Source organism: Phoenix dactylifera, chromosome 9 (assembly GCF_009389715.1).
Source record: "Phoenix dactylifera cultivar Barhee BC4 chromosome 9, palm_55x_up_171113_PBpolish2nd_filt_p, whole genome shotgun sequence".
In the NCBI taxonomy this organism is placed as follows: Eukaryota; Viridiplantae; Streptophyta; class Magnoliopsida; order Arecales; family Arecaceae; genus Phoenix; species Phoenix dactylifera.
The window spans coordinates 22380250-22397795 of NC_052400.1; the positions used below are offsets into that span (position 1 = coordinate 22380250).

Sequence of the window (17546 nt, forward strand, 5' to 3'; positions counted from 1 at the left end):
CTGCAAATTCTTACACAGCCTCCTGTAAATAACTCTCTTATCATCTCTCCTTTAATAAATTGGGTGGCACTTTGCCTCATTTCTCATCAAAAAGAAAAAAGAAAAAAAGAACAGACATCTGCACGTACATCTCTCACCGGAAGACGCTCTTTCATGCGTACAGCACCTAAAGAAAAAGAATGTTCTCTCAGGTTTCACATCTTGTTTGGCGAGCGAGGATGATGCATTTGGGCATGGGTGCAATAGTGCCTCTGCAGGGCTTGGTATAAATCTAGAGCCCTTATGTTTTTGCCTACGTTAAATGGTAACACAAATGCTGTGGCATCCTAGTCTCACTTCCTAACACTGCTTTGAACTATGAGCTGTTAAAATATTTGTTCTGCTGCTACCATTCTTAGCTTGTCAGTGATCACAGTAATCTCAGTTGCTGACATCCAGGACAAGCACTGGCTGGAAGAGAATAGAAATGCATCCTATTGGCTTATTCAGTGACCTTCATGGACTGTCAATGACCGTAGTGCATAATTAATGTTAGCTTTGCTCTCCGTGTTATGTATGGCACATTTAAGGTGGGGACTTGTGAATACAGTCTCATTGAACTAGTGGATACACATACACTTCCCTGCATTTCTTTCCCTCGAGTCATTCCAGAGAGATACAGACATGCTTGTCCATTCATGTTGTTGGATAATATAAGTGGCATTGGTATATAGAATAGGCATTCATACATTCTATGAGATAATAGATGTGCTATTACTTGCAGCCTGCCATTATTCTTGATTTAAAGTCCTTTTTTTGTTTATAAAAAAATTGTTCATTTCTTATTAGTAATTCATGAGCAATGAATATTCCATATATAGTCAAATTTTAGAAAATTAATTTTTATATTATTTTTATTTTTCATCACCCAAATAACCAAGTTGGAACTTTTTCATTTTTTCTTAAACAACCATTCTCTGATAATGCTTTGGTAATTATCCTAATAGAAACAAAAAAAAACATTCAACATCGTGCTGATCAAAACTTCTTGGATTGGTGTTTTGATGGACACAGCAATCAATCGGGCTCCTTTCTGCGGACCCAACAATTTATTGGTCCTCTGAATGGCATTCTTTTTCTATCCAAAAATTTTTAGGACTCGTCAATAAATTCAGACAATATTATCCTCTATTATAGTAGAACTGCTTTAGTTATTATAACATGAAAATAGGAGGCCTGGAAGCCGTTACAGCGTTACATGGCCAGTTACCAAAATATTTTGAAACCTCGATTTAGAAGAAAATGAAGGGTGTTTTAGTAACTCTGCAAAATCTCCCGATAATGACGCGTTGACCGAGAGGGGTCCGGACCGGACACGGCTAATGGGCCATTGGATCTTCGGACGATCCAACGGTCGGAAATCGCTCACGGTCTCCCCCCAGGCTCCTTTGGATCCCCTCGCCCATTTATGGCTCCTCCGTCGTCCACGCTCACCCATTGGCTACCGTCTGATGTGCCCCGATCCGACGGCGAGAGGTGCCTCTCTAAACCCCCCAAAGGCCCAAACCCCTTCTTTGACGAACAGTGCAATTATTAGGATTAGCCCCTGTTCTTCTTGTCGCTGCTTTCCCACCCACGGAGGAGGAAAACAAGTAAACAGCAGCCAAATCGAAGCTTTACGATCTCTCGCTCGTTGTAAGAGCAAGAATGCAAGAGCAAGCAACGAGCTCGCTCCCTCTGAGCAGCGAGAGATCGTCGAGCTCGGCGCCGCAAATGGAAGTCAAGGAAGGCGAGAAGATTTCTCTTTTCTGGGCCCCCTCTCCACTGCAAATGAAAAGTTACGGCTTTTTAGTGGATTTTTTTGAGAAAAGGATTGTTTTCCCTCCGTTCTTCTCGCTTCTCTGTGTCTTGTTACCATAAAAATGAGATCTTTTTCACTTGTTTTTTTTTTCTTAAAAAAAATTAGTGAGATTTTCCGTTCGCTTGTTTGATTTGGTTTGGTTGGAACAGTCTGCCTTTTTCTCTCGTTTCCTCGGTCAAGATCGATTCTTGAATAGAAAACTAACTTTTTTATCATTCTCTGTGGCTTGGCCGATTGAATTTGGAGTCATTAAAAAAAAAACGAAGCTCTCATAATGAAAGAAAAGTCTCGATTTCCGATGTTCTGTTTCCATGGAAATGATATCATTCTCACCTGCGTGTTGTTTAAGTTTTAAATAAATTATTATTTTGTCCCGGCCCGTTTGGTTGGGTTTGACCTTGGCGGGCCTTTTTCTTTAAAAGCCAAATATGTATTCCTTTTGTTTTCGTTTCTTTTATCTATGAATATTCTCGTGCTGGGAATGAATTAGGAGAGTTGGCCTGGTTCTGGTTTAGGACTGGAGAGCGATGAGGAGATCAGGAAAGTACCGGAGTTCGGGGTGGAGCCGGCCGGCCCGTCCACCTCTGGCCGGGAAACAGCTTCCTCGGCCGGACCCGACCGGGCCAAGTCCTCCGCCTCGGCCGGTCAGCGGAAAAGGGGGAGGAGCCCCGCGGACAAAGAGCACAAGCGTCTCAAAAGGTATGGGAATATGGTCAGGGAGCTAGCTAAAACCTTCGCCAACCTCCCAATAATACTCCGCTTTTCGTTTGGGTATTTCAAGAACAATGACATTATTATATATGACCCCTTTGTTTTCCATCGTATGATACGATGATGTGCTCCTCTTTCTCTCTCTCTCTCTCTCTCTCTCTCTTTGAATACGTACTAGGTTGCTGAGGAATAGAGTTTCAGCTCAACAAGCGAGGGAGAGGAAGAAGGCTTATTTGAATGATTTGGAGGCAAAGGTGAAGGATTTGGAGGAGAAGAATTCAGAACTGGAAGAGAGGCTCTCCACTTTGCAGAACGAGAACCAGATGTTAAGACATGTATGTGCTCTCCGGCCCCTCCCTCCCTCTCTGTGCTTTTTTTTTTTTTTTTTTCATACGAGGTCCAGGGGTACTTTGGGGGCATTTTGGACGCTGCGCATATTAGGAGATCCATCACGGGCTGGATGGGGAATTTAGATTTTTGATAAAGGAATGGAGACACGATCCCAGTCACGCTAGAGAAGCGTGCACGTGCTACATGATGGAGGGGTATTTTTTGGGTTGTTGGGACTGCCGCTGTAAGTTCTGTCCTTTTTATGCACTCGGACTCCACTGCAGTACGGTGATTTTTTTTTTTTCGTCTTGCGTTTGCCACACGGTGACATTAAATTACTGGTATCGTTTGCTTCTCAAAAGCTCTTCAATGATCAGTACAATCCTTGCCTTGCTCAGGCTTTGAATGGGGTGTTCTAGGTGCATAGAGCTGAATCATTAGTATTTTAAGGGGAGGGTGCTTCCTTTCTTTTGAGTGAAGGATACGAGATCTTTCACTAAAATAAATGCTTCGAGAGGGATGTTCCTTGTGTTCTAGGTGCCGTGTTATATTCTACTTGACGGAGTGTAGCAGGTACAAGACATTTCACTGGAAGTAATTACATACGAAATTGCATCAGATCTTTGGTGGTATCCCACCACTATTAATTCCTGGACACACATTCCTCACAATGTTACTTGATGCTTTCAGTCTTTATCGCTATCAAATATAGTTTTTGCATGGATGTGCTCTTTCCTTCTTGAACGATGTCTCTATATACATCGTTTTCTTGCAGATTTTGAAGAATACCACTGTGAATAGAAGAGGATCCGGTAGCAACGCCAATGGAGAAGGGCAGTAGCAGATTCGGAGGCAGACATCTTATCATTTATAATTCCGCATTGTAATTGGTTAGATTGTAATGAATGGAGAACCATGTTCGAGTGTATATTATTGCCTGGAAGATTTTTTTCATATTGAAATTTGCTATGATAATTCACTGCATATGAGTAATAGGCTGCCATTGTTCAAATGGGAAGGGCATTTCTATACGTTGTAACTTTCGGATGAGATTTGCCTTAATTCCTGCATGAACTGAGTTACTCCATTTTATTTGTGGTTTTATTCCTTCAACTCTACCTATAATGTTCTGCTCCCCTTTCCATGAGAAAACTTGCATCGCTTAATAACTTTGATTTGAGACAATTACATGGTATGCTCTGTATTGATCTCCTATAATCTTCTGGCTGCCATGGTGCCAACTAGCTACGTTTTCAAGAAGCCCTTCTTCTTCCCTTCTAACCGGGGGAGCATGCCAAAATTTGGACCACATCATACAGTAAGTTGATATTGTTTTAGAATGGGAACAGCTCGGTAATTTCTATCTAGAACTTCAATGTACATGTAATTGGTTGCGCAAGGCTCCATACAAGCCAGACAAAAAAAGTTAATTAATCAATTAAATTTATACATGACGTGTCAGTCCAGTGTGTTTCGGTGTTGTAATTGACATGATTAATTTGATGCCATCTTGCATTTTCCCCAGATAAGCATGGTCAATCACTTGAATAATTAAGGTTATGGGCTGTTGAGCCCTGAGCCTAAAGATAAATATGTGCACACTGAGGGTGCATGGAAAAAAAGGTGCCGATTCAAAAAGCCCGAAACCTGAGATATATACATTTAGTGCATGAGATACAACATGGCATGCCAAAACTAGGCCTTTAAGGACGGGATTCGCCATTCCATTTGCTTATTACCACGGCATCTGAGCCCAGCTTGGGAAGGGGGGGAAGAGAGAGAGAGAGCCAATGTGCTCCCAAGTCCCAACTCAAAATTAGGCGTTTCCTCCGGTCCGCGTCAGGCCTTACGATCTTTTGACTTGGAGTTATCACCTATGGTTGTCCCATGTGAAGAAGAGAGGAACAGAAAAAGAATTCCTCTCTCGCTCTCCCGCGCAGCCCTGCGCGAGAATCTCAACGGCTGCACGCTCAGGCCAGCTCCAATCAATCGATTTTTTTTTAAGATTTCGGTGTATTATTTATGCTTGGAGATGTTGCTACCAATTTGCCCCTGCGTGGTCTGATAAATTCCATTGCAACATAACGACGGGTTCATGGTCGCTGCTGGTGAAGGCTGGACAACAGTTCAAATACAAATTTGATTTTTTTTTTTTTTTAAAGAAGAACTTGCTAATAGTAAAACGCCAAAAAAAAAGAAGACTTTTTTTTAGCTGAGTTCCTTCGCAAGTGGATCATGACTGTCGCATGGGCAATGGAGGCATGGAGCGGTATTGGATTCATTTAAGCGAGTCAAGATACCCCGGTCATCGTTGCACCAGGCACGGTAAGCTAATCTGATTGATTCCCCGCTGCAAACTAGTTGGCTAGGAGAGAGATCAGAATCTCTCCGTTCTATGTGGACTACCTTGATTCGGTGGAGACTGTCAGTCATATTTTTTTGAGTATCTTCAGACAGCCCAGGTCTGGAGGAGGGCACCGTTTCTCCTTCCGGAATCTGATTTTGCGGTAAAGGACTTTCTTCAAGAGATGAGAGCCACCGTGCGATCACCGAGCATTGTTGGGTGGGGGCATTGATGCGGTTTACTTGGCTTATCATATTTGGCTGGACGGGAACACCAGAGCCTTTGAGGGTAGGAGGGCCCCCCTGAGGTTTGTTGTTGGGTGAACTTTCTATCAGGCAATGGAGGTCATTGAGTCATTTGAGTTGAATTCATCAGTGATGGTTAGGGACATCTAGAACTCTTCTTTCCCTACCATAGCGCCCAGATTTTTATTCCTATCTCTTGGGAGCCCCCACTTCCTGGTAATAAGGTGAATTTCGATGGGAGTATGCCGCCAGTAGAGATTGGGCATGAATGGCTTTTATATCAGAGACCACAGCGCTAGGCTGATTGCTACGGGGGGATGCCGTTCCTTTGAGGCCTCAACATTCAGGGCGGAGCTCAGGGCTGCATGGACGAGACTATCCCATGTGAGATATGTGTTGGAGGTGGATGAGATCATTCTGGAGAAGGACTCTAATGTCTTGATTGATCACCTTCAGGTGGAAAGACGGGAGGTGGTGGAGCATCCGTTTTTGTGCGACATGCAATGGATGTTACGGGGATGTCGGACTATTCAGGTCAGGCACGTCCCTCGGAAGGCGAACAAAGTTGCTGATTGAGTCGCCTCCTTCGCTGTTTAGCATTCAGGGGAGTTTCTACGGATCCAGCAATCTTTAGTTCCTTTTACTGTTACTAGTATTTTTGTTAGTGATGTAGCTGACCGTGCTCACGAGCAGTTTGAGCAGCGGAACTAAAAAAAAAAATATTACATAAATATGGAATTTAAATTAGCAAAAGGCATCGGGACAAGTGGATGCCAAGGAGGCGGCACCTCAGCTTCCCACTCCTCGCCCTCCGAAGGCTGGAGTCCCCGCTCCTTTGTCGGCACCAGGATAATCAAGTAATTACAATCAAAAATACGGGCATTTGCTCGAAAGCTGCCGTACGTCCACCGACAGATCCAGTAGTAAGTAACGTCTGTCCCGGCAGACGCTGTCGTCACCATTAACCGGCGCTTCCCGGTCGCCCACTGCAGCCAGCCTGTCAACAGCCTCGAAGGATCCGATCACACGGCTAGGGATCCATCCGACGGTTCCGATTGTCTAATACTGATTAAGGTCAGGGGTGCTCCCGTACTTAAATGCCATTAATTAGTAATGTATTATTACCACTGATCACTAATAAAACAAAGCGAGAAAGAGAAAAAGGATATAGAGGCGAGGGAGGGAAGAGAAGAGAAAGAGATCGGAAGGAGGACAGCAGGATGGGATGGGCAGAGGTGGCAGCCCTTTGGTGGTCGAAGAAATCGCTCTCTCTCTCTCTCTCGCCATCAGTTTCTCGTTCTTGATCTCTGATTTGTGATGTTCTTCTAAAGATCTAGTGAAAGAACCGAAGGAAAAGGAGCTTTTTTCGTGATCCGAGGGAACGATGGAAGCCAATGCGGGAATGGTGGCGGGCTCCCACAAGAGGAACGAGTTCGTGATGATCCGTCACGAAGGAGAAGCCGGGGTACTTGTTTCTTTCAACCTCATTCGGGTTCTTTTGTCCCTATTATCGTTTTTATAGTCTCGTTTTCTTGAACATCTTTTTGTCATTCTGGTGGCTGGATCGGCTGGTGGACTTAATGTTACTGACGTTTGACTTGGAATTCTTGGTCATCTTTGGGGGTTTTGATAACGGGTTCTGATTAGATCGGTTAGATTGGGAGAAACACACTTTGATGTGACTGAATTTGGACTCCTTGTTCGTTTTCGCTGGCATTAGTTGGAACAACTGGGTTTTTACAGGCATCAGCTGAATTTCTTGATAGATTTTTGGAGCAGTGGTTTGTGAATCTGCAATTCAATTGAAGTCGATAATTTTCTTGTGCTTGGAGGAATTCATGGTTTTAACCGTATGTTGCTAATATCATGCTTCACCTCTTCTGTCTTTTTTAAAGGAATCGGTGGATTTTAGTCGGATTTCTTAGTTTAAAATCATCTGTCCAGCATGGATGCATGTGAAAGTTCTCGCCTTGTTCATGCTGGATTTGTACGTCCATGACATCTTGCCTTTAGAATAGAGATCTTTGTTTCTTTTCTACCAGAAGAAAGAGATTTTTGTATCTCTGCTTGAATTTGCATAACTGGCTCTTGTGTCTTCATGTATTTCTTCGTGGTAGGACTGAATGCAGACACGAAAATTCCACGATTATTTCAAGAAATTGACAGATTGCATTGTATTTTCTTGAAGCGTTCTCCCCTGTTGCTGCTACCGTTGCAATGTATGAAATGACATGAATTTCGTTGATGCTTGTAGAGAATGCGATAACTTTCTTCCCCTCCCTCGGCTTCTTCTTTAGTATAAAAACTGTTAAGAACGAGAACGGTGGGTTTATTTTGGTAATCGTTTGCAGTTTTGGATTAGATCTGTTGGATTCTTTCTTATCTGAATTCGGAATTCTTTCATTTTGGATTACAGTATCTAGATATGTTCAGTTAAATCTGTGTAAATTTTAATAATTTTCTGCCTACTTCATATGCGATAACCTGATTGTAGCATTTAGACTGACATGCCATCGTGGGTTTTATTTTTTAGATATTTACTATTACGTGAGGTTTGCTGCTGCCTCAGGCATTCTTTTGTAACTATTGGAAAGTATTGGAAAGTGGTGCACCATTAACTTTCTGTTTCAAAGTACATTCTGTTTGAAACTAAAAATCGAGATGGTTCATAGGACTAAAGTTTATATTGTGTATTACACATATACATAAGAAATATGATATGTGTGTCATGTACATGTATATGTACAAATACATACATACATATGCGTACATACATATATGTGTATATACATGTTTTTGTATGTGTATGTTAATTTTCTGATTTATCTTCTTATCTTCTTGGACTTGTGGATATCTCGATGGTGTTTTTCATATATCTTTAGTTGAAGGATATATGCTTCTTGTATTGTCTGATGTGACGGTTTTATGAAAATGCTTATTGCTTCATTCAATTTGTTGGCTAATTTTATTTCTTTTGTTAATGCAGCCTAAGCCCCTTAAAAACCTGAATGGCCAAGTGTGTCAGATCTGTGGTGATACTGTAGGGCTTACGGTGACTGGTGATGTTTTTGTTGCTTGCAATGAGTGTGCTTTTCCAGTTTGCCGCCCTTGTTATGAATATGAGCGCAAGGATGGGAATCAGTCTTGCCCTCAATGCAAGACTAGGTACAAGAGACATAAAGGTCAGCTTCTTGTTTGTAATTGATGTCTTCTCTGTGCTTAGGTTGGTTTTAGAGTAATGTTTCGAGTTTCTGTGAGGCTTTGAGGAGATTAAATAAGGCTTCATGACTTGCTTCGATGGATTTGCTTCTTAGGTTTATCATTCAATATCAATCTTACTATTTATAGCCTATATGGAGTCGCAGGTAGTCCTCGAGTTGAGGGAGATGATGAAGAGGATGATGTTGATGATCTGGACAATGAGTTCAATGGCACGCAAGGCAATGGCAAGGCAGTGCATCAGTGGCAGTTGCAAGGGCATGGAGAAGATGTTGATTTATCTTCATCTTCTAGACATGAGCCTCAGCAACGTATTCCACGTCTGACCAATGGCCAGCAGGTAGGCCCAAAAAACAAAGGTCATTGTTGGAATTGTGATGTCGTGTGCTTGAGTTCGGAGCTATCTTTGATATCTTGGGTCTTATGCAGTTCTTAGCAATTGATGGAATATTCGCATGGTTGAATCAGTAATCAATTAGGGTACATTATTATTCTATTTTATAATTTATATAAATAAGCATTTAGGATATGTTAAGTTTGAATTTTAGTGGATTAGGTAATCATTTTACTTTGGAAAGTCAATATTCTGTTGATTTGGAGACTATTTTAGTAGATTTTGTGTAAAAATGGTCTTATTCTGATAGTAGATTGGATTAAGAAGGTTTTTGATCCATTAGGATTTTTAGTGTTATTTATTTCTTTTTAGATAAGGTGAAGGAGAGATCTAAAATTTGTATGGCTGTGGTGATTGATTTTTGAATGAAAAAAGTATTTCCTACAGTAAATTACACCTTCCTATTTTTCTCCCTCTTCCTTCTGAATGTTCTCCCATTCCTTTTACTTTTCCTGTTCTCCCCTTTGAATTTTATACACTTGTCTTTGTGGCTTTATCCAAATTTGTTTATGTCACTTTATTTGGTTAAGTTGTTGTCTTTTATTTTGTGTTATTTGTTTGTTATTTAATAAAATCCTGCTGCTCGTCACAAATGAAATCATGGAATACCTGGTGTGTCAGTCTGATAAGCATCTGATTTTAATACTAGGCTACCTTCTCCTAGCCTCAACAATAAATCCCATCCTTGCAGGTTTCTGGTGAAATACCTGATGCTACACCAGATCGTCACTCAATTCGAAGTCCATCATCAGGTTATGTGGATCCGAACCAGCCAGGTATTTTTTCTATTGGTAACATTTTTTAATGCATATTCTGTACTATCAATTTGACTTCTTAGCTTTCTTGATCTTGCTATGGTGATGTTGTACAGTGCCAGTAAGAATTGTGGATCCTTCAAAGGACTTGAACTCATATGGTCTTGGAAGTGTTGACTGGAAGGAGAGAGTCGAAGGTTGGAAACTTAAACAGGACAAAAATATGATGCAGATGACCAATAAATACACTGATGGGAAAGGAGATATAGAAGGAACTGGTTCGAATGGTGAAGACCTACAAATGTATGGACGATTTGTCTCTGCTTTGGCCCTTTTGTTTTGCTGTCATGTTTTTGTCCTACATTTGCCAAGAGGTTTTCATTGAATGCCTGAATTCATGGTTTTTTTTCTTTTTTGAAAAAAAGCAATCTTATGAACCTCGAATTTGATCGGATATAGTAAAGGTCTGGTTTTGGTTAATTGGTGTCTGGACAAGCAATTTTAGTGTAGTCATTTACTTTTATTATGTTCTTAGGTTTTTCAATAAAATTATGAAAAGAAAGAAAATCTTGACATTTTTTTAATGTTCTTATGTTCATGTTTTTCACCTTTTACTCTTTAGTATTGTTCAATTCTCCCTTTTTAAATGAAAATGCTGGAAGTTTTATGTTTGATAATTCATTAGCATAACAAAGACATAGCTTCTGAAGTTGAACCTGATGCAGACACAATTTTGACATTGGGAACCGAGTACCCATATAAGCTTAGCTTGCTAAAATGTGGGTCGTTATTAATTCTTATGTGCTCCCAATTGTTTGAACTTGTATGCCATAGAAAGGTGTTCTGTCAAACTTGTCAAGCCACTAAGTTTCATTCTTACCGTTTCGGTGTCTAAACTTTCCTTCCAAGTTTTTGTCATTTCATTTCAATTTAGCCAGAATCCTGTATCTATGAAAACTGGTGCTTGTTATATGATGCTTCTAACTGATATAAGCAAGTTTTTATTAGGACTGACATTTTCATCATTTTTTTTAGGGCTGATGATGCTCGTCAACCTCTGAGCCGCATAGTGCCTATTCCTTCTAACCAACTCAACCTATATCGCTTGGTGATCATTCTCCGGCTTATCATTTTGTGTTTCTTCTTCCAGTATCGAATCACTCATCCAGTGCAAGATGCTTATCCATTGTGGCTAACGTCTGTCATATGTGAGATTTGGTTTGCTTTGTCATGGCTTCTGGATCAATTCCCAAAATGGTATCCAATCAATCGTGAGACATACCTTGACAGACTTGCACTGAGGTCATTTTTATTATTATTATTCTGGTCCTTTTACATCCTCAGAATACGGTGTGCTATGCAATTTAAATTTTATAGAAGTTCATTATATTGATTTTTCCAATATATTTACCTGGCAGATATGATAGGGAGGGAGAACCTTCACAGTTAGCTCCTATTGATATATTTGTCAGTACAGTGGATCCCATGAAAGAACCACCTCTTATAACAGCCAATACTGTATTGTCTATCCTCGCTGTGGACTACCCTGTTGACAAAGTTTCTTGCTACGTTTCTGATGATGGCTCAGCAATGCTGACATTTGAAGCCCTTTCAGAAACTGCAGAATTTGCTAGAAAGTGGGTGCCCTTTTGCAAGAAGCACAATATCGAACCCAGGGCTCCTGAGTTTTATTTTGCTCAAAAGATAGATTACTTGAAGGACAAAATACAACCTTCTTTTGTGAAAGAACGCCGAGCAATGAAGGTAAATGTGGAAACTTTTTTGTTGGATAAATATCCTCCAAGAATATATTTTACAAAATGTATTAAACCATATATGGTTCGTCTCAGAGAGAATATGAGGAGTTCAAAGTGCGGATAAATGCTCTTGTTGCGAAAGCACAGAAAACCCCAGAGGAAGGTTGGACAATGCAGGATGGCACTCCATGGCCTGGAAATAATCCAAGAGATCACCCTGGCATGATCCAGGTGCATCATCATTTTTGTGACACTCCATTGCCACCATTTCACATTTAGTTTGTCTTACCCCTTTTTTGTTACAAATGCAGGTCTTTTTAGGGCACAGTGGAGGGCTTGATACAGATGGCAATGAGCTACCTAGACTAGTTTATGTTTCCCGTGAGAAGAGACCAGGATTCCAGCATCACAAAAAGGCTGGTGCAATGAATGCTTTGGTTTGTATCTTGTGTTCTATATTCGCTTGTACAATCACATTTTCTGGGATTATTTTATCTGCTAATAATGGGTTTGGTCTGTAATTCTCTGGTGTTGTTCAGATTCGGGTATCTGCTGTCTTAACCAATGGTGCCTATCTTCTAAATGTGGATTGCGATCATTACTTCAATAACAGCAAAGCTCTTCGTGAAGGAATGTGTTTCATGATGGATCCTGCACTGGGAAAGAAGACATGCTATGTGCAGTTTCCTCAAAGATTTGATGGCATTGACTTGCATGATCGATATGCCAATCGCAATATTGTGTTTTTTGATGTAAGAAATTTCATACATAATACATGCATTGGGCCTAGTAGAATGAATTAATTTCTTACCAAAATTTTGCTTTGCAGATCAACTTGAAAGGTTTAGATGGCATTCAAGGCCCTGTTTATGTGGGAACAGGTTGCTGTTTTAACAGGCAGGCCTTGTATGGGTATGATCCTGTCCTGACTGAGGCTGATTTGGAACCAAACATTGTCTTTAAAAGCTGCTGCGGTTCAAGAAAGAAAGGAAAGACTGGGAACAAGAGTTACATTGATAAAAAACGGCAAGCTAAGAGAACTGAATCCACCATTCCTATCTTCAATATGGAAGACATGGAAGAGGGGGTAGAAGGTAAGGATGTGGTGCTTATAGTGTTTCTCATTTAAATGTTTCAAAGGATCTAAAACAAATATCCTCCAAATTTCTACTAGTTAATTGTGCATGAATCATGTTCTTGCATTTGCTTGTGGTTGCTTTTTTACCTTGAGGTAATTGCACACATGAAAGGATTATGAAATAATATTTATTGATCTAGGATATGGCTGAACGTTAGCCATGTAATGTAGATTATTGACGAAGTGGCTGAGCCTAATACTGTTCTTGATGTTTTAGTTATTATTTAGGAGCTTCTTGATTCCTCTATCCTTTCTTCAATCTTGAAGCAAAGTCTGTTAATTATGTGAAGTTATTTTTTATGTGAACCTGGACAATAAAAAATGACAATGTTGCAAATCTAACTGAACACTCTTCTTCCAGTTCTTTGAAATTCTCTTTCTGTAATACACACCATCATGATAGCCCACTTGTGCATGTCTCAATTTCTTCTTTTCTTTATTGATTGTCCTCCAGCTATGAGCGGAGCCAATTGGGGAGGAGGGGGCAGGAGTTAAAAATAAGATCAGATTGTATATGCTATACATTGAGATTCTGAGAAAATTATGCATGTGCTCCTCTAGGAAATTGGTCAAGACGTTGTTGCCTTATATTTTGGATTTTAGGTTAGCGAACCTGTTCAAAGGGAATATAAGGATGGAAACCACATGTTAGTGGGGGTTTGGAGAACTAATGATCAAGCATGCATGGTTGGAGAGACCTTATTTGGCAGGCACAGTTCCCCTAGTGATTGATTGTCAAGCTATTTGTCTCATTCTCATTGTCCTTTATGGGTAGAGGAAAGCAAAGTGTTGCAATTGGGGGGTGATATTTGCTTTTAACAAATATGGATTGCATATTTGGTGGCGTGCAATAATTCCTGTGTAGGTTCTTGCATTGCATATGACACTTTTTAGTGGAAGGGAGCATGCAAAAGATAAGGCAGGGGGAGGGTGTTTTGGAGATGGGTGAAAGACTGTTCCGCCGGGAGAGGTGGGGGGGGGGGGGGGGGGGGTGGTGGTGGTGGGGGTTGTTGGTGGTGTAAAATGCTAAAAGTAAGGATTGCAGCATGGCAAGGTAATGGGATCTTCGTCCTAGAGAACAAGGAGAAGATTCATAATGCTTCATTCTTTTCTCTTTTGGGAAATAAAAGGAAGCAATGAAGGAGCGTGGACAGTAAAAATGAAAGAAAACCAAAGGGTCATTAGGTTTTCTTATGCCGATACTTATCTCTTAATTAAGTAATTGATATCTTTCTAGAACCTAATATACCCTTTCACCTTATTATAATAACAATACTTTTTGACCTTGTGATATTATCTGCCATCTTCTTAATAATATGTGTAATGTCATATTGTTTAGTTTTAGTGTGTGAACCATCAAATTAGTGATCAATGTTTTGAAAACCAATTGTTTACTTTTGCTTTATACTATGATTGATACTTCATTATCAAATTTTTACCATCATCGATGGGATATTTGCATTTTCAGCTTATGAAGATGAGAGATCACTGCTAATGTCTCAGAAGAGCTTGGAAAAGCGGTTTGGTCAGTCACCAATTTTCATTGCATCCACCTTCATGGAGCAGGGGGGCATACCACCATCTACAAATCCAGCTTCTTTGCTGAAGGAAGCCATCCATGTTATAAGCTGTGGTTATGAGGATAAGACTGAATGGGGCAAAGAGGTTAGCTCCAATAACGTCCAATCTTATTTCAGTGGCATGACTGCATTGCCAGAAATGATAGCCTGAGCTTTTACATCTTTTTTTCCCCAGATTGGTTGGATATATGGTTCAGTTACCGAGGATATTCTTACTGGATTTAAGATGCACGCACGGGGATGGATTTCAATTTATTGCATGCCACCCCGCCCTGCATTTAAGGGTTCTGCCCCAATCAATCTTTCTGATCGTCTGAACCAAGTGCTTCGGTGGGCCTTGGGATCAATTGAGATCCTCCTCAGTAGACATTGCCCGATTTGGTATGGTTATAGTGGGAGGTTGAAGCTTCTGGAGAGGGTAGCATACATCAACACCATAGTTTATCCCATCACATCCATTCCACTGATTGCCTACTGTGTGCTTCCAGCTATCTGCCTTCTCACAGGAAAATTCATCATTCCAGAGGTCAGCAGCAATTTGTTTAGCAGCAACTTTTACCTTTCATAATTTATGCCCATGCCTGCATATTCTATGCATTTTGGATGTTCTCTTTATGTCTATGGCATTATAGGGCTTAATGACTTCTAACCATGTATATAATCCAATGCATTACAACATTTGGTTGATATGGGCACATATTGATCTATTTCCATATCTATATTCATTTTTGCGAACTGCGTTCCAATTTTCTTATAATTTAGGAATTCTGTACGGTGCTCCTTGATTGGATGTGCTTATACCATGATGGACAAAGTGGGAAATATCCTCAATTGCAAAATATTTTAAACATGTCGAGCATGTATATTATGGGATATTTCTTCTGAAAAGAATCTTCTTGATGAGGAGTCTAATCAGTAGTTAAATCTATTAGTACTTGAGATTCAGATTTTGCCTTTGTCCTTCATGAGATTCAAGGTATTTCAGTCAGTATGGATGCCTGCACATCAATTGGGGAGCCATTACCTTGGTAAATACTCTTGCTCAAGGGTTTTCACCCCCAGTTACGTGCTCTTTGACCTGTCTGCTGTTTCTTATTTATTTTCTTCATAAAATACTTATTATTAGAAGGAAGTTTGGCAAAATTTAATGTGTAAATTTAATTCTGCAGATGATTTATGGATTTATTTTCTGGCTCTTTGGTGCCATGCCTCGCATTGTTAATGTTTAAATTGAAAACTTATTAATATTTAAGATCTGTATCAGCTCAACGAGTCCACCTTCTTATGTTTCTCTTTGTTCCAGTTAGTTTGACGGTTTGCATCTACAAGTCATCATATATGGCATAAAAAGTAGCTGAGGACTCTTAGATCTATCAATGTAATGTAGAGATGGAAGTGCCCATTCTGGACTTTTTTCTTGATGTCATTTGCTATTCTTCAATGCTGAATTTGATATTCATCATATTACTAGGTTGACTACATTTTCATACAGGAGTTATTGCTGTTGGTTTTCAGTTATTAAAAGAATGTAAATTGATTGCTGGTTGCCATGGGCAATAAAATCAAAATCTTCTTCACATATATAATCATCTGCAAAATGCAAGGTTAAGTTGAATGTCTTGGGCTGAAGGACTTCTTTTCTAGATACCTTGCTTGCACACATGCATGGGTGCAGTAATAATACAACATAGCGTAAAATTCAGTTTTGGGGGTTGATAAATGCATATTAAAACTGTTGGATGTTGTTCTAGGAGTGACTTGATATTTGGGCAAGAGATCTCCAAAAGCATGTGATTTTTGTACATAGGCATTTCAGGCATATAGATTGCATCCAAAGGTTTAGATTTGTATTCCTCTGGGTGTGCAGTTCTCTCTTTACATAGCAATCTGCATTCCTTTTATATATTTATATCTTACGTAACTAGTTAATGTGATCCCAACAGTTGGTATGGTGGGTGTTTGTCATTTAGGCCTCTAAACTTTCAATCCTTAAATGAATTATGCAGATAAGCAACTATGCGGGCATGTGGTTCATTCTGCTCTTCATCTCAATCTTTGCAACTGGAATTTTGGAGCTCAGGTGGAGTGGCGTCGGAATTGAAGATTGGTGGAGGAATGAGCAGTTTTGGGTGATCGGTGGTACCTCAGCTCATCTCTTTGCTGTCTTCCAAGGCCTGCTCAAGGTTTTGGCTGGGATTGACACCAACTTCACTGTCACATCAAAGGCATCAGATGACGATGGGGATTTTGCTGAGCTGTATGTGTTCAAGTGGACAAGTCTCCTCATTCCTCCGACCACTGTTCTGGTCATGAACTTGGTGGGGATGGTTGCAGGTGTTTCTTATGCCATCAACAGTGGTTACCAATCATGGGGTCCGCTGTTTGGGAAACTCTTCTTCTCCATATGGGTGATAGTTCACCTCTATCCTTTCCTCAAGGGTCTTTTGGGTCGGACAAACAGGACACCAACTATTGTTATTGTCTGGTCCATTCTCCTTGCTTCCATCTTCTCATTGCTGTGGGTGCGTATCGATCCTTTTACCTCTCCCACCCAGAAGGCTGCAACAGTAGGGCAGTGTGGTATCAATTGCTGATTCTTTCTTTAGGAGATACGTTTATGAAAAAGCTCAGCTCTCTCCAGTCCCTCATGTAAATACTGGAGGACTGGCGTTGGATCAGTAGCAAGGATGGATGTTTCAGCAATGTTATGTTTGTTCCGCACGGATGGTGCCATATGGCACCATTACTGCATTGGTGAAGCTGGTGTCATGTGAATTCAAAATCGTCTTTGTTGTGTAGCATATAATGGTTTCGTCAAAAACGGTGTAAAAACGTCAATGTACCCTTGTTATTTATTTTAACATTTATTGATAATATTTTGTGTCATAAGCGGCCTTTGTCTTTCTTGGTCATGTTAGAACTTCATTCTCAATAAATATCTCGAAATAAGATAATAAGAAACAATATCTTGTGAATAGGCGAGATATGTAAGGTATGCTCGGCTTTTAGACTTCACTTGCCGAACGGAGATTGCAGCGTCTAAAAATTGGTGCATCAATTATTGTTCATGTAACAAACTTGCAGGAGGTAGCAACCCAGTCCTCTTTTGGCATGGCAGAAGACGAACCAGCTTCAGCTCTTCGCGAGGCTCGCTCTTTGGCGCACCCTGACAGGCTGTCCGGCGGCTGGAGGGATCACCGGAAGGTTGTCACCAGTTGCATTATTTCAATCAT

The 17546-nt window shown here is 40.4% G+C and overlaps 2 protein-coding genes across 3 annotated transcripts; both read left to right on the forward strand.

Moving 5' to 3' along the window:
* Positions 1-1550: 1550 nt before the first annotated feature.
* Positions 1551-3943, forward strand: LOC103703786 (transcription factor HY5-like). 2 transcript variants are annotated; one of them, XM_008786780.4, is made up of 4 exons: positions 1551-1768; positions 2356-2539; positions 2730-2886; positions 3657-3943. In XM_008786780.4, exons 1-4 carry the CDS (start codon positions 1687-1689, stop codon positions 3720-3722), a joined length of 489 nt encoding a protein of 162 aa, XP_008785002.1. In that variant the 5' UTR covers positions 1551-1686; the 3' UTR covers positions 3723-3943. The 2 variants fall into 2 exon arrangements, with proteins under 2 accessions (XP_008785002.1, XP_008784994.1); XM_008786772.4 differs by having other exon boundaries at positions 1552-1816.
* A 2684-nt stretch (positions 3944-6627) lies between these two features.
* On the forward strand, positions 6628-17203 carry LOC103703779 (probable cellulose synthase A catalytic subunit 1 [UDP-forming]). Its single transcript, XM_008786759.4, has 14 exons — positions 6628-6935; positions 8457-8652; positions 8836-9029; positions 9775-9859; positions 9955-10141; positions 10874-11140; positions 11257-11602; positions 11689-11826; positions 11907-12032; positions 12135-12347; positions 12425-12689; positions 14202-14398; positions 14489-14839; positions 16320-17203. The coding sequence occupies exons 1-14, from the start codon at positions 6855-6857 to the stop codon at positions 16905-16907; spliced, it is 3234 nt and encodes a 1077-aa protein (XP_008784981.1). The 5' UTR covers positions 6628-6854; the 3' UTR covers positions 16908-17203.
* Positions 17204-17546: the final 343 nt, after the last annotated feature.

Excerpts from the sequence above, each read along its gene's own strand:
- LOC103703786 (XM_008786772.4), top strand. The coding sequence starts at position 1,687 with ATGCAAGAGCAAGCAACGAGCTCGCTCCCTCTGAGCAGCGAGAGATCG. Across the intron at positions 1,817-2,355 it reads CTCTCCACTGCAAATGAAAA|GACTGGAGAGCGATGAGGAG; the intron begins GTTACGGCTTTT and ends GTTCTGGTTTAG. Across the intron at positions 2,540-2,729 it reads GAGCACAAGCGTCTCAAAAG|GTTGCTGAGGAATAGAGTTT; the intron begins GTATGGGAATAT and ends AATACGTACTAG.
- LOC103703779 (XM_008786759.4), top strand. The coding sequence starts at position 6,855 with ATGGAAGCCAATGCGGGAATGGTGGCGGGCTCCCACAAGAGGAACGAG. Across the intron at positions 8,653-8,835 it reads TAGGTACAAGAGACATAAAG|GTAGTCCTCGAGTTGAGGGA; the intron begins GTCAGCTTCTTG and ends ATGGAGTCGCAG. Across the intron at positions 11,603-11,688 it reads AAGAACGCCGAGCAATGAAG|AGAGAATATGAGGAGTTCAA; the intron begins GTAAATGTGGAA and ends GGTTCGTCTCAG.